Below are 16640 nucleotides of genomic sequence, written 5' to 3'. Positions count from 1 at the left end.
TGTCCTAACAGTCACCCCAAGTTTGGGGAACTGGGCATAGTATGCTTAAGGGGGAGAGTTTGTACAAAATGATACCTGGTAACCAGAGGAACATTTAACTGTGGTACTAGGCTTGGATAGAAACATTGGCAGATGCTTAACCACAAGCTTGCATTGGCAACTAATTAACGTATATGATGATTATATAACGCTAAAATCATTAATACACTAACCTATAGGATAAGGACACACCAATATTATTAGGGTGAGGAAGTTAGATAGGGACAAGGAAGGCTGGGCATTTGTATGAATATTCATGACAGTCCCATGGCCATATAAGAGGCCAGACCACCAAGTAGGGAGTGTTCTGACCCGTTTGGCATACATGGGGCAGAGCAGGACCTTTATCTCTTACTGCCAGGTCCCCAAGAAGCGGTGTTAGTATATGTCAGGAATGGTACAAGATATTATCTTAACTCTGTATTTTTGCTAATTTTTTATGTGGTTTGGAGTCTTTGTGTCTTTTTAATCACTTTTATTAGCATAATTAGTAAAGCTTTGCTTTGCCCTCAGTGTGGATGTCATCGTTGTGCACATCTGGGTTCCCAACCAGATAGTAAATTTGATGAGCTTGATTCTGTTGTGCCCGATTCTGGGATAAGAACCCTAAAATCCCCAGCTCTTTCAATTGGTACTTAATTGGAAATCAATAATAATCAATAACCACTAAAGAATCGGGCAACACATTCAAAATTAATTTGTGAAAAGTGTTGTATTGTGGTATCTTTTCAGTTTCTCATATTATTAAAGGAGTTATGCTTGTTTGTTTAAATGATTTCTCCCTATCAAACTTGCTTCTCATTATACCTTCACTGCAGGATCAGTCATAATTTCGTATCTAATGTCACAGGCTCTGGCTATGGATGTATAATACCTTTGTTGCCGTATCTAGTCTGAGAGGGTGAATGACATACGGAAAAAATAAAGGAAAAAAAACTAAACATATTTAAAGAAATCTACATAATCATTAGATTTTTGATCACATGCATTATTGGACACAATATCTTAAAATTCAGTTTTGTTTAGAAGTATTAGCTTCTGAAATAAGGATGCAGACCCTAGTGTAGAGAAATAATTTGCTGGTCAAACACTTATATGCAGTACTCCCATTGAGAAACATAAAACTAGTAATGTCTGCTAGCAACCTCCTAACAGAGATTTTTCTAACTAGCATTGCAGTTGTTGAGATATAGATATTTGCTAGCTAGAAATATCAGGCTCAATTAGGCTGTAGCAGCTTTGAAATAGTAAGCTGCCATTTGTAGAACGAAGAACTGAATCCATCTGGATCCCTGTAATTTTAAACCTTGCTAACTGCTGTTGAGTGATGTTAATACGTCTGCTATGTATACATTTGTCTATCATCTGCAAGGGCATGTCAGGGCATTCCATAGAAAAGGGAAAAACCATGAGCAGACAGTTGCGTAAGGAATGGCCTTTCTAGATCATTCTTACTATATGTTCATTCTTTGCCTTGAAATAATAATTTCTTTAAAGAATAGATTTGGCTGATGCTTAGGACATTACTTGAAAGTGTAGACTGATAATTATAGACTCCTTAATTGTAATGTTACTGTGATTCGGTTTGCTGTACAAGAGGGTAAAAAGTATGATTTTCAAATGTGTCAATGTGTTATTTTCAAAAGAGACTTAGCCAATTGGGAGCCTAATTCTCACTGAAAGTAAATGGGATTTAGGCTCCTTAAGTGCCTTACTCACTTTTGAAAATGGGGCTTGGGCTTGTTAGTCACTTTGGTAAAATTTTCAAACATGCCTAAGATCTATGTTTTCATTCCCTCCCCCCACTTCCGTAAACTGATGTAGATGTTCGTTTTAGTGAATACTTCATGCCAGTGTAAAACCTGGCAGAGGATATATATGATTCCTGTATAATGTTCTGTATGACTTTTTTGTCTTTTAAACCAGTGGTTCTCAAAGCCGGTCCGCCGCTTGTTCAGGGTAAGCATCCTGGTGGGCTGGGCCAGTTTATTTACCTGACGCGTCCGCAGGTTCAGCCGATCGCGACTCCCACTGGCCACGGTTCACCGCTCCAGGCCAATGGGGGCTGCGGGAAGGGCAGCCAGCACATCCCTCGGCCCACGCCGCTTCCTGCAGCCCCCATTGGCCTGGAGCGGTGAACCGCGGCCAGTGGGAGTCGCGATTGGCCGAACCTGCGGACACGGCAGGTAAACAAACCGGCCTGGCCCGCCAGGGTGCTTACCCTGAACAAGCGGCGGACCGGCTTTGAGAACCACTGTTTTAAACTATTTATATAAGACTCAAAATTGTAATCACATAAAATGGCATATTACTCTAAAATTGCACTCAAGGTAGCAAGGTAGTGCTCTTTTGTTTAATAACCTGTTTTGGTGTATTTTAAAATAATCTTTATTGACAGTATCTTTTCAGTACTGACTGTCCCTTTTTCTGCACTTTTTATAGCATGGGCAGCAGTTGTACAGGCACATCTACTTAGGCTGTAAAGAAGAAGATAATGTCCAAAAGAATTTTGAGCTGCTGTACACGTCTCTAGCTCTTATAACAATCGAACTAGCCAATGAAGAAGTGGTTATTGACCTCATTCGACTGGCCATTGCTTTGCAGGTAAGCTTCAGGAATGATACTTGGGTTAATCCATTAATGGATTTATTTAATTAATTAATTTATGGATATCTTTTATTGGACCAACTTCTGTTGGTGAAAGAAGCAAGTTTACACAGAACTCTTCTTCAGGTCTCAGAAAGGCAGCCAGTGTCTCAGGTAAATACAAGGTGGAGCAAATTGTTTAACATACGGAGTTAACACATGTTGCAAGAGACCATTCAAAGTGAAGTGACCAGTTAACATTTCTCCAGTCATGGGACAAAGGAAGATTAGTGGGTTACAGATTGTTCTAATGAGCCATAAATCCAGTCACTCTATAAGTAAATATAAATGAATATGAAAAGCTGAGTATTGAGATTATTTTAATTTGCATTGGGTTTTTGCATATATTCAGAAACAGGAGCCAAGATTTTCAAGATAGAAACAAATCTAAATATGTGGCATGAGTACCAGCAGCTTCCTTTGAAAAACGGGCAACTAAATAAGTGCCTGTTTTTCAAACTGCTAAAATTTTGCGTGGGTCTCTTTTATTAAACTAAATAAAATAAGACTTTACTAAAAGGTTGCTAAATACAGTAGAAAAGCAGTGTGATCTGGAAGAATGAACAGGAGTGTGGATTCAACAGTTTAGATACCATGGTTATTGGAGCAGTAGAAAAATCTGGATAGAAATCAGTCCTGAGATCTAATCCTGGCTTTTCCAGTGATTCATTATGTGGTCCTAAGCAAGTCACTTCACCTTTCTAACAGTTAACCACTGTGAAGATTAAGGATATGTTTTTGATATGTTTTGCCTGTGACTCATGCCAATATTTTGTCTGTTTTTAAGTCATCTTGCAAAATTTATGTTTTAAAATAACATTCTAATTCCCTGGAAATGCTATATTTAGGATGGGGAGGGGGTCTTATGGGGAAGACACAGGACTAGGTGTCAAAAGACATGTCCCATGGTGGAGAAAGAAGTAACCCCCAGAGATTTCAGTAGAGTTATTCATATCCTATGGGGATAGAGTTGAATTGGGTCCCTGTGCTTTGCTCTACCATACTCATGGTGTAACTGTGGATCCTTACATTCCCTTACATTAGTTGTTCCCAGCTGTAGAATGAGACTATTGCTTACCTACTTCAAGAATGTTAAGAGGCTATGTATTTGAACTGCACTGAGCCCTTCAGATGAAGGCATTAAGCACTAGTTACTAGTTAGTAGTGTACACAGAGTGATTATGAAACATTCATGTACATTCAGAATAACGTGTAAACGTTGGGCCACTTGATGTTTTTTCCTTTTTATTATAGGATATCATCATTATTAATGAGGATAACTTGCCAATGTTCAATCGCTGCGGTGTCATGGCATTGGTTGCAGCCTACCTCAACTTTCTAAGTCAGATGATTGCAGTCCCTGCCTTTTGCCAGCATGTCAGCAAGGTAGTATAAAATCAGTCACTTCAATAGTTAGCATGGCATTTCACAAACTACAACAATTAAATAACTTTTGCTAAATGTTTCTTTTCTTTTTAGTGTCTTTTGGCATAGCAACATGCTGACTGATTTAAAGCTCAGAAAGACTACATGTAATAGGTAGAATATGTAGAGATACTGCCATTGTCACTGTTGCCTTATGCGCACACTCTCTCCTTTTTGCGTAATTTGTGTTGTCGTCATATCTGTTGCAATGGCCTCTCTAGTAGATACGTTAGCGGCTGCATTTCTTACTGCAGAATCTTGGGAATATGAAGCTGGAACCACTGTAAGGTGATATTCAACTCTCTCTCCAGAGACTCTGTATAATAAGAACTAATGCCCATAATATATCTGTGCCTGTTAATACTACTGTAGTGCAGTCTCTGTCAGCTCAATGGGAATTATATACTACCTTCAAGCTTGTACGGTTAATTTTCACCTCTTCTAGTGTAGCGTTTTAATTTTGTTCACCTACATTACTTTTCATTATAATTGAAATTTTATATTTATTGGCCAGATCCTCGGCTAGTGTAAAACATATAGCTCTGTTGCCTTCAGAGAAGCCATGCTGATTTATGACAACTGAGAATCTAGCAGACAGTCTAAAATAAAACAGTTCTTTTAGATATTGGTTAGTTTAGGGGAAAACATATCTTAACCTATTCAAACTAGTAATGTACCATTGTGGTGGCATCTGCTATACAATATATGCAATATTCTGTATGGACAAATAAATATTAAATATGTAAGTATAAGAATGAAAAGTTTAATTCATTCACTCCGAGACAGCTTGCTTTACTTTGCTTGTTTTTCAGGTCATTGAAACACGAACTGTGGAAGCATCCTATTTTCTACCAGAAAACATCTTCAAAGACAAGCGCATGTATGTAGATACAAATATTTATAATAGAATGAATGATGATACATTTTAATGTTCCCTCTAGTGAGATTAAACAATTGTACATCATAGGAGTAGGTTGAATCTATGGAAAAGTGGCACAGAAAGGGTAATGAAACACAAACTGGGGAAGAAAAATGTAGTATTAAAGATAAGATGGGAAATCTCAATTTTAATTTCTTAATAAAAGGTTAGTCAGAAGTAAGTTGCATGTTGATGCTAAACCGTCTGAGTAATATAAAGTATTTTATTAGTACTCTGTGTAACTTTAAATGTAGCGTGGTATCCTAAACCCTTCAGAAGTGGAGAGCCACACTTAATAATAGAATCGTTATCTACATCATCATCTTTCAAATCCATAAAAGATGATTGGGAAGGTTATTCTTGAATGTAAACTGATCTGATTATTAGAACATCTATTTCATTTGCAATTACTTTGAACTGGTAGATCAAAATGAGGCCAAGAATATTTTAGCAGCTCCTAGACTAGGTGAAGGATAAACAGTGATGATTAACTTGCAGATCGTCTAGGTGTGTTGTGTTAACAGGACTCATAATAGTTTTTTAAATGTACAGAGAAATTAGAGCTTTGAATATATCAATTAACAACCAATTTAACTATGTTCCTTTCTATCGAAACATCAACACGACTCCTCTTTAGGTGGTAGTTGACTTCCAATATGATCTTGATTTATTTTATTACATGTATAGACCTGTATCAATAAATATTAATTGCTAAATATATATTATTTGACAGTCTTCCCAAATCTTTGGAGAAGCATGAAAAAAACTTGTTTTTCCTGACAAACAAGATTGCAGAATCATTAGGCGGCAGTGGATACGGTGTGGAAAGATTGTCGGTGCCATATGTGCCCCAGGTAACAGGTAAGCAGTAATCAATGACATAAATTTTACAACAGCCGCTATTAAGAATTCATTTTGTCTCATGTCTGATCTGTCACCCACATCCAACCTATATGTAACTTGAATACTTTGCATCAAAATTTCATGGCAGTATAATTTCTGTTTTCCTCAGAAGTAAAAGTTTGTTCATGGTGTCCTGTACAGTATACAGCACAGGATTTTAACTCCTAGAATTATTTTCTGCATCCTTTAATAATAAAAAAAAAAAGCCACAAAGAGGAAAGTTTTGACCTCATTTCGATTTCATTAAAAAGTCTTTATTTGTTAAATGAAATGGTAGTGCTTATTACTAAATTTAACTTAATACTGTAATACAAATTAATTTCAGAATGTTGAATCTCTGTATACACGTTAATTGTTCACCAGATAAGTAATTTAAAGACAGTCCTCGTTCATAAACGTTCACTTTTTGACTGAATGGTGGCCTGAGTTACTTGGCTCAGTCAAATTCTCAATAGACCATGGGTTCACATAACAAAAATACTAGGAAAGGCAGTGTTGCCTAATGGATAGAGCAGTGGACTGGAACTCAGGAGACCTGGGTTCTTCTTCGAGTGATTGTTCACGTCCATTACACATTAGGTGTGCGCGCGCCGCGTGCACGGACGTCGGAAACTTTTTCCCTTAGCAGCTCCCGTCGGGCCGGCGGGGCCCCCACCTTCCCGCCAGAGCGGCGCCCCACTCCAGGGTATATATATATCCCTGCCGACCCGACCCCTTCAGTTCCTTCTTACCGTCCGTGGCAGCGTTGGAACAACTCTGTCTCTGTCTGAGAGTGTCCCTTAGCACATTAGAGTTATCTAGCAGTTAATCAGTTAGTTGTGTAGTGTTTAACCAGTAGTTAACGGCTCATTAGAGTACTTAAAGTTCTTGCTGGGGTTGTTTGTTCAGCCCCGGCACCGGCCCCGGGCGGTGGGGTATGCCACACGCCCAGGGTTTTAAGGCCTGTGCCACGTGCCGCAGGCCTATGCCATTGAGCGACCCCCACGCTTCATGTCTTCGTTGCCTGGGGGAGGCTCACCAGAAGGAGCGCTGCAAAATCTGCAAGGCCTTTAAGCCCAGAACCAAAAAAGAGAGGGACTTTCGCCTTAAGCAGCTGCTCATGGAGACGGCGTTACAGCCCTCCACTTCGACGGCACCGTCTGCCTCCGTGCGGAGCGCCCCGGCTTCGGTGCGGGAACCGGCGCCGGCGGGTCACCCGAAGACCGCGGCACCGACCCAGCGGGGAAGTGCACGACGCCGATCGTCTTCGCCGGCAAAAGTGAAGGGCCAACCTAAGGCCCGAGGTCGCTCCCCACACAAGAAGGCAGCACCGGTAAAGACCTCGAGTGCCCCTAAGGCCGACACGGCCTCATCACGGACCCCGGTAGTGGCTCCGGTGCCGAAGGGCCCGTCGAGCCCCGGGATGAGCGCGTCGAGCGAGGTTGCAGGGCTGGAGGAACTGGTGGAACAGTCCTCCACTCCGGACACGTTTGAGGCAGCTAAGGACCTCATTGCCTTGTCCGTCGAGGCCCCGGCACGCGCTGAAGGCGCCCCGCCTATGCTGCCGCGCAGAGGCAAGCCAACGATGGTGCGCCCACCACGGTCGCCGTCTCGGCACCGTTCCAGGGACCGGTCCCGGTCGAGCTCCGCCTCGGTGGACTCCCGGTTGCCCTCGGCGCAAGAAGCACCGCAGCAGTCTGGCTTCAACAAACGGCCGGCACTGACTCAGCAACCGAGCACGAGTTGGCACCGCGAAGCACCGGCGGCTCACTACCCGAGGCCGACCAGCCGTAGCCGTTCCCGGTCCCGCGATCACCGGTACCGTTCCAGGTCCAGGTCGACGAGGCGCCATTCCAGGTCCTGGTCGCGGAGGCGCTACTCCCCAAGACCGGACCGGCACCGTCCCACGGCCCCACCGTGGCCTTCCAGGTCACCGTCCGTGGTCTCGGGGACTGACTCAGACCTATACGGCGGGTATGCCCGTAGGTCACAAGCCAGCAGGGACTACGGTCAGTCACAATGGGGCCAGCCGAGCCAATGGCCATTCTGGACACCCTGGGCCTACCACCAACAAGAGCCCCCGTCGGGAGCCTCGAGATCCGGGCCATCCCGGTACCGATCCCGGTCCCCGCGGCACCGTCCGCCATCGTATAGGGAGGCAACGGTCTCTAGACCACCGGAGCGGGAAGGAGTGGACTCGGCACCGAGTACGGTACCGTCCCAATCCCACGCGGCGGGTCAGGCCGCAGAGGAGCAATTGGCTGATGCCGGATTGCAGGACAATGAGGATGGGCAGAAGGCCCCGACCTCTTCCTCCTCGCCAGATGAGGCGGTAGCGGGCACACTGGTGTCCGGCCCTCCCCCGATTGACCATCGGGCACACCAAGACCTGCTCCGCCGGGTAGCCCTCAATCTGGGCTTGCAAGCGGAGGAGACCATAGAGCAGGACGACCCCATGGTCGATATCCTGAGCCCAGAGGGACCCTCCAGAGTCGCTCTCCCGATTATACGGACAGTACAGTCCAACTATAAGACGGTGTGGCAAACACCGGTCTCCAGTGCGCCAACTGCAAAGGGAGTGGAGAGGAAATACTTCGCCCCATCTAGAGGGTTTGACTTCCTCTTTCTACATCCGTCCCCCTGTTCGCTGGTGGTCTCAGCGGTCAACGAAAGGGAGCGACATGGCCAGCAAGCTCCTGCCCCCAAGGGCAAGGAAGCTAAGAGATTGGACCTATTCGGGAGGAAAGTCTATTCATCGGGGGGCCTGCAACTGAGGATCGCCAATCAGCAGGCGATTCTAAACAGGCACAATTTTAACTCTTGGGCATCAGTCGCCAAGTTCAAGGACTCCCTCCCACCTGACGCGCATCCGGAGTTCACGGCCCTGGTGGACGAGGGAATGGCAGTGGCCAAGACCTCTTTACAGGCCGCACTGGACTCAGCCGACGCTGCGGCTAGAACAATCGCTTCGGGAGTCGTGATGAGGCGTTCGGCGTGGTTGCAGGCTTCAGGTCTCCCGCCGGAGGTGCAGACCACGCTGCAGGACCTCCCGTTTGAAGGTTCGGGCTTGTTTTCCGACCAGACGGACGCCAGGCTACATAGCCTTAAGGACTCACGAGCGACCCTTAAGTCGTTGGGTATGCACACGCCGGTAACGCAGCGTAAGCCCTTCAAACCCCAGCCGCCGCAAAGGCATTACCACCCTCGGCCCCGACACGAGCCTTACCGCCGTCGAGGCAGGGATAACAGGTGGAGACGTAACAATACGCCTAACCAGGGCCAGAATCACGGCCAGGGCAAGCCGCAGCCGGGAAATAAACCAGGCTTTTGAAGCTACGCCCGAGGACAGCGTACCACTTCATATACCGGAACCTCCTTTGGGTTTCAAGGACCGTCTGTCCCAATTCTACCGGGCCTGGTCGCGCATAACATCGGACCGCTGGGTCCTGCGCACAGTGAAGGCGGGCTATACCCTCCAGTTTTCCTCGCCCCCTCCCTACCATCCCCCTTCCCCGTCCCTCTTCAGGGACCCTTCTCACGAGCAACTCCTCATACAGGAGGTACAGACCCTTCTCGCTGCAGGAGCAGTAGAAGAGGTCCCTCTGGACCTAAGGGGAAAATGATTCTATTCCAGATACTTCCTGATCCCCAAGGCGAAAGGGGGCCTCCGTCCTATCTTGGACCTGCGCTATCTAAACAGGTTTCTGATCAAAGCGCGCTTCCGTATGGTCTCCCTTGGAACTATTATCCCATCCCTGGATCCGGGGGATTGGTATGCTGCCCTCGATATGAAAGATGCCTATTTTCACATCGCAATCAATCCGGCCCACAGGCGTTTTCTGCGCTTCGTTGTCGGCCAGCGCCATTTCCAATTTACTGTCCTGCCCTTCGGCCTGGCGTCAGCTCCACGGGTGTTTGCGAAGTGTATGTCCGTGGTAGCAGCCTTCCTTCGAAAAAGAAGGATGCGTGTGTTCCCGTACCTGGACGATTGGCTACTCGTGGGCAGGTCGGAGGCCGAGGTCCGATCTCACGCGACGCTGGCCTTGCAGACGTTCGACAAGCTCGGCCTCCGGGTCAACGTAAAAAAATCCACGTTAGTCCCCACACAGAGGCTGGACTTCATAGGTGCTACCCTGGACTCGGTAACCGCGCGAGCGAGTTTACCAGAGGCACGGTTCATGTCAATTCACGGGGCCGTAAGCTCGGTCCAAAAATTTCCCACGACAACGGCAAGGTGTTGCATGCAGCTTCTGGGGCATATGGCAGCTTGCACGCACGTGGTCAGACATGCCCGGCTGAGACTCCGGCCTTTACAGTTGTGGTTCGCCCACACGCATCGCCCCAACAGAGACCCATTGGATCAAGTAGTCACGATCCCGAACCAGGTGCTCAGCTCGCTACGCTGGTGGCTCGATCGCCAGCAGGTATGCAAAGGGATCCCCTTTGCTGCCCCACAACCCACTCTGACGTTAGTGACAGATGCATCAGACATGGGCTGGGGGGCGCACCTGGGGGAACTGCGGACCCAAGGGCTTTGGTCCGGAGAGGACAAGCTGCTTCACATCAATCTGAAGGAGCTAAGAGCGGTTCGCCTCGCCTGCCAGACCTTCCACGCCTTCCTAAAAGGTCACAGCGTGGCAGTCCTGACGGACAACACTACCGCCGTGTTCTATATAAACAAGCAGGACGGGTCCCGGTCTTCTCCCCTCTGTCACGAGGCACTCCAATTATGGAACTTCTGTATAGCCCATGCGATACACCTCATCGCGACGTATCTTCCGGGAATTCAGAACGGCTTAGCAGACCGCCTCAGCCGATCTTATCGAATGCACGAATGGACACTGAGAGGAGACGTCCTGCATTCGATCTTCCGGAGGTGGGGGTTTCCCCGGGTGGATCTATTCGCCACCAGGGTCAACAGCCAATGCCCTCAGTTCTGCTCGTTCCAGAACCTCAGCCCGGGATCATTAGCGGATGCTTTCATGATCCCATGGGGAGGGAGCCTAAAATATGCCTTCCCTCCATTTCCACTTATACACAAGGTTCTTCTCAAGACCCGCAGGGACAGGGCAACGATCATACTTATTGCCCCGGCCTGGCCTCGCCAGCATTGGTTCACGTCCCTGCTGGAACTGTCCGTAGCCGATCCAATCACCCTTCCCCTCCATCGCGACCTAGTCACGCAAGACAAAGGTCGCCTACTCCACCCGAACCTGTCTTCGCTTCATCTCACGGCATGGTATCTCTCTGGCTGAACGATGCAGAACACAGGTGCTCTCACCAGGTTCAGCAAATCCTCCTTAATAGTAGGAAGCCCTCTACAAGGGCAACATACCTGGCGAAGTGGAAAAGGTTCTCCCACTGGTGTGAGCCTCAACGCATACAGCCTTTACAGGCCTCGGTTCCGTCCATCTTGGACTATTTACTGCACCTCAAGAATCAAGGGCTTGCGCCCGCCTCAATTAGAGTTCACTTAGCCGCTATTTCGGCTTTCCATCCGGGAGAGTTGGGAGTGTCAGTATTCTCCAACCCCACAGTGGCCCGATTCCTCAAGGGGCTGGAAAGGGTGTTTCCCTACTCACGCCCGCCGGTTCCGACGTGGTCTCTGAACCTAGTCCTAAATAGACTCATGAGTCCTCCCTTTGAGCCCCTGGCCACTTGCTCCCTCACGCACCTCTCGTGGAAGGTGACGTTTCTCGTGGCCATCACGTCGGCCAGAAGGGTATCAGAATTGAGGGCCCTCTCGTCGGAACCACCCTATACGGTGTTCCATAAAGATAAGGTGCAACTTAGGCCGCACCCCAAATTCCTCCCAAAGGTGGTGTCACAGTTTCACATGGGGCAAGACATTTGCCTACCGGTATTTTTTCCAAAACCCCATACGGATCCTCACCACCGCAGCCTACATACCCTGGATGTCCGAAGGGCGTTGGCATTTTACCTGGAGCGGACCAGGTCGTTCCGCAGAACACCCCAGCTGTTCATTGCGATTGCGGAACGTATGAAAGGCTTGCCTATCTCGACACAGCGCTTGTCGGCATGGATTGTGCATTGTATACGCACTTGTTATGAGCTCGCCAATGTTCCGGCCCCGGAGATCCGGGCCCATTCGACTAGAGCCCAAGCGTCCTCAATGGCCTACTTGGCGCAGGTCCCGATCCAGGAGATCTGTAAGGCAGCCACCTGGTCGTCCATACACACGTTCACAGCCCATTACGCGATCCATCATCAGACCAGAGAGGACGCGATGGTCGGCCGGGCTGTGTTACAGTCAGTTGTACCTTGACTCCTACCCACCTCCAATGGTAAGCTTGGGAATCACCTAATGTGTAATGGACGTGAACAATCACTCGAAGAAGAAAGAACGGTTACTTACCTTCTGTAACTGTTGTTCTTCGAGATGTGTTGTTCACGTCCATTACACTTCCCACCCTCCTTCCCCTCTGTCGGAGTCTCCGGCAAGAAGGAACCGAAGGGGTCGGGTCGGCAGGGATATATATATACCCTGGAGTGGGGCGCCGCTCTGGCGGGAAGGTGGGGGCCCCGCCGGCCCGACAGGAGCCGCTAAGGGAAAAAGTTTCCGACGTCCGTGCACGCGGCGCGCGCACACCTAATGTGTAATGGACGTGAACAACACATCTCGAAGAACAACAGTTACAGAAGGTAAGTAACCGTTCTTTCTGTTCCACTGGCCTGCTTGATGAACATGGGCAAATCGCATTGCCTCTTTTCCTAAGTTTCTGTATATGTAAAAAGGGAACAATGAGGCTTATGTCCTTTAGAGTGCTTTGAGATCTACTGATGAACAAGATATTATATGCATTATTATGTCTGTCTCTAATTAGCACATTTGTTGCCTCTTAATATTGGGGAGATGGATTGTGCTGTTGCCGATAAAATATCTCCATGTAGAAGCATTGTGGGAGCTTTTACCCTCCACAATGTGCAAATAACTTTTCTGGTTGTGTTGCTAGGGAAAGCAATCTCATGTTTTTGATGTTTTGTTTTCCTATTTTTTTGCTTAGCAACGAATTTTTCTTCCTAGAGTTCCTGCTTCAAGGCTTGATATGTATATTTTTTGGATTTATACTATTGTAACTATGGGTCATTTGGGGGGATTAACCCCCCAAGATGTCTCAAGCTGAATTATAAACTTTTGCAGCCTAAATTTAATGTTCCTAGCTGGGAGATATGGATCAGGTACAGAAGGGGACACAGTACACACTGAACATTAAGTTACAGAGGCCACAAAAGTTCTAATCTTAAGAGAGTTTTGCTGGGGGACTGGTTCTCATGACAGTGCATTGGTTCTGCCATGAGTACTGTGGCAACGTAAATTCATTTAAGGTACCATAACGGGGTACTAGGCACGATGAGTCATAAAATGGTGCTCTCAGCACTTTCTGCTGCTAAGGTTGCATCTGACAGTAAGAGGGGGAAATTCCATAACTATATGGAAACATTTCAGTATCTTATACATGTGTTAATAACCTTTTCACTATTTGCAGATGCCAGATAGAATAATGTAACCCTTTACGTTAAAAATGAAGGAAAATGCCAGGTGTCAACAAAAGAAGCATTTGTTGTTTTCTTTTAAGAAGCCAAGCCTTGAATTTTTGGGGGGTGGGAATGAAAAGAGGTTGCCTGATCTGAATTTCATGCAAAAAGTCCAAGTTCTTATATGAAACAAATCAATTTCTGTTGAGTAATCTTCACACAAATTGACATAAAGGGTGCTGATGTTTGGGTTACAGATGAACTCATTAAATAAAGCAGATTTTTTTTTCTTAGATACCATATAAAAAGTTAAAACGATTGTTACTAAATTAGGTCCTGATTCAAAAAGCACAGCTATTTAGAAAGGGCATTTAAGCACATGAAGTCAGTAGGATTAAAGCACGTGCTTAACTGCTTTCCTTAATAGGGATGGATTTAAGCACTTTACTACATCGGGACCTGAATTAGTTGTTCATATGTACTTGAACGTGAGTTAGTTTCACTTAATGTTTTTGTGTTTTAATTTGATTATGCTACTTTTTGCAGAAAAGTAATCTGAACTGGTTACAAGTGCACTATTATTAGCTGGTTGAAAAATGGAATTCCCCATACTCTGAGATATTCTGAGATCTTGAAATTTTAATTTCATCTCAGATCGGGACGAAAAGTTGAAATCTTGGAATTTTTTGTGAAATCAAATATTCTGAAATATTTCATTTTGATCTTTTCAAGACATTTCAACTTTTAATTATTGGTATATTACAGTTTATAATAGAATAAAATGATAAAGTTAAAACAAAATGTTTTGCTAATTTCCCATCAAAATTTCAATAGTTTGTACATCCCTGTTAGCAGTGCTAGTGCCAATGTGGGATCCAGGCCTGTATTTTCACCTGAAATATTATTTTGGGTTTTGCTTGCCTATTTAATTTTTTTGTATTTTTGCTTACCTATTTAATTCAATGTATGTGTAGCAAAGGGATCCTTACTAATATGTGACAAAAATACTGTGTGTGTTGCTTTTGTCTAAGCCAGATGGGCTTGTTAGTATAATGGGAACAGATAAGAGTAGCTAAAGTGTTACTGGGCATGGTGGAAGTATAATATATGAGCGCACACTTGAAGACTGCCTCAACTCCTTATCTCAAGGCAAGGTCAAGCAACCATTCGGGAGGAGCAAGAGGGGATTGAAGGGGAAGGTAAAACACTAAAAGACCAGGGAAATACCTGCCCTGGACCGTAGCACAACCTCATGCCTTACCCCTCCCATGGGGTACAAAAGGGGTGGGATGAAGACCCCAGACTCTCAACCCCCCAAAATGGAACATGACTATAAGTTGCAAGGGGTGGGACTGTGGGCATGCATTTCAGTTATAATTAGGGCCCTACCAAATTCATTGCCATGAAAAATGTGTCATGGACCATGAAATCTGGTCTCCCCACCGTGAAATCTGGTCTTTTGTGTGCTTTTACCCTGTACTTTACAGATTTCACTGGATAGCGGTGGCTGCTGGCTCGGAGCCCAGCTGTGAAGGTAGAGCCGCCATCGGCAACAGCAGCGCAGAGGTAAGGATGGCATGGTATGGTATAGCCACCCTTACTTCTGCGCTGCTGTAGGCAGCAACGCTGCCTTCAGAGATGGGCAGACGGAGAGCAGCAGCTGTTAGTTGCCCAGCTCTGCAGGCAGCAGCACAGAAGTAAGGGTGGCAATGCCATACCATGCCATCCTTACTTCTGCGCTGCTGTTGCTGATGGCGGCTCTATCTTCACAGTTGGGCTCCGAGCCAGCAGCCACCGCTATCCAGCTGTCCAGCTCTGAAGGCAGCGCTGCTATCTGCAGCAGGACACAAGTAAGGGTTGCAGTACCACAACCCTCCATACAATAGCCTTGCGACTCCCCCCCAAAAAACTCCTTTTTGGGTCAGGTCCCCTACAGTTACAAACACAGTGAAATTTCAGATTTATATAGCTGAAATCATGAAATTTACGATTTTAAAAATCCTATGACCTTGTAATTGACCAAAATGGACTGTGAATTTGGCAGGGCCCTAGGTATAATTATGCCTACTGAGGAGGGGGAAGATGGAATATTGGGAAACGAGGCTCTGTGGCGTCAGAGTTATGGGACAACACCTGCTTGCTGAAAACTAACCCCAATAAACATCACATTGCCGGCGCTTCGAACTTCTGGTCTTCTGCTTTCTGTCTTCATGACAAGAACCGGGGAGAGGGTAAAGGAAAAGCCTTCTAACAGTCCCTGTGAAACATTTTGATTTAGTTAAATAATTTCCAACAGAAAAATCTTCAATGAGAGTTTTTGAGCTACTTAAATATTTAAATGCTTAGGGAAATATATGGGATAACAACTACTAACTTTTTTCTTCACTGCATAACTTTTCTTAATTGTCTTACAAAGCCCTGTTCTGATGGTAAAAATAAGAAGCTGGAGGAATTGAATGTTTTGAACCTTAAGAGTTGTTGTGAGACAAGACCAAAGCTCTTCTATCTGTCTGTTTTCATGCCAATCACTAATATTGGGGAGAGTTTTATTAACATATTTCTTATGTGAGCAATAGAATTTCTGTGATTTGCTGTCTTTTTTTTTTTTTTCTGTATCTTTTGCTTCATAGCTGATACTTAAACATAATTTTTTATTCTCATTCTTGTTTTTTTAATTTAGCTCTGTTTCCATCAGGCAAAAAGCCTCATAAATGCAGACGCAAATCAAAAGGTAAATCCGAACCATAGGTCTGCCTGTCCTCCTCATAGCTATTGTATGTGGATAGGACATACCCCACCAAACAAACTGCTTTTAGGAGACCTTTAGATAAATAGGCGAGAAATTCTGTTGTGCATAGTTTTAATTTACCTCTTGCTGTAGCTAGTTTTGTAGCTGTAATTTTATCAGGTTTCCCTTTGTTTTTATTCTTGAACTTGGAATTCTAAAATGTGGTAGTTTCCTTCTGTTTTTCTTTTCCCAAAGATTTAATCGCTTCATAACTATCAATTTTGTAATTGTTCCAAGTGCTACCTCATAATCATATCTGATGTACTCCATGGCAAGCTTCAGCAAGATGCCAGGCCTCTGCCGCACTACAGTGCAGCAAAAATGTAAATAGTGTGGCAAATTTAAAAACTGATGTTCTTTATTGAAAAATACAGTCAAATCACTAGCTTTTGTTTATTTTCATGTTAAATTCAACTTATTTTCACCTTGTTCCACATTTTTGTT

General features: G+C 45.4%; 1 protein-coding gene across 5 annotated transcripts in view; it reads left to right on the top strand.

Annotated features, from left to right (window-relative positions):
• Window positions 1–16640, top strand: part of EFR3A (EFR3 homolog A) — a 160068-nt gene that overhangs the window by 118874 nt on the left and 24554 nt on the right. For all 5 annotated transcript variants that reach the window (XM_054017779.1, XM_054017777.1, XM_054017780.1 and 2 more), the window contains 4 exons: window positions 2482–2643; window positions 3940–4071; window positions 4923–4990; window positions 5763–5890. In XM_054017779.1, the coding sequence (XP_053873754.1) occupies window positions 2482–2643; window positions 3940–4071; window positions 4923–4990; window positions 5763–5890 (490 nt within the window). The remainder of the gene's footprint in view (window positions 1–2481; window positions 2644–3939; window positions 4072–4922; window positions 4991–5762; window positions 5891–16640) is intronic.

The sequence above is a fragment of the Malaclemys terrapin genome, chromosome 2, assembly GCF_027887155.1.
Source record: "Malaclemys terrapin pileata isolate rMalTer1 chromosome 2, rMalTer1.hap1, whole genome shotgun sequence".
Lineage (NCBI taxonomy): Eukaryota > Metazoa > Chordata > Testudines > Emydidae > Malaclemys > Malaclemys terrapin.
Note: the sequence above shows the minus strand (reverse complement) of the source record. Positions and strands in the feature narration are given on the sequence as shown.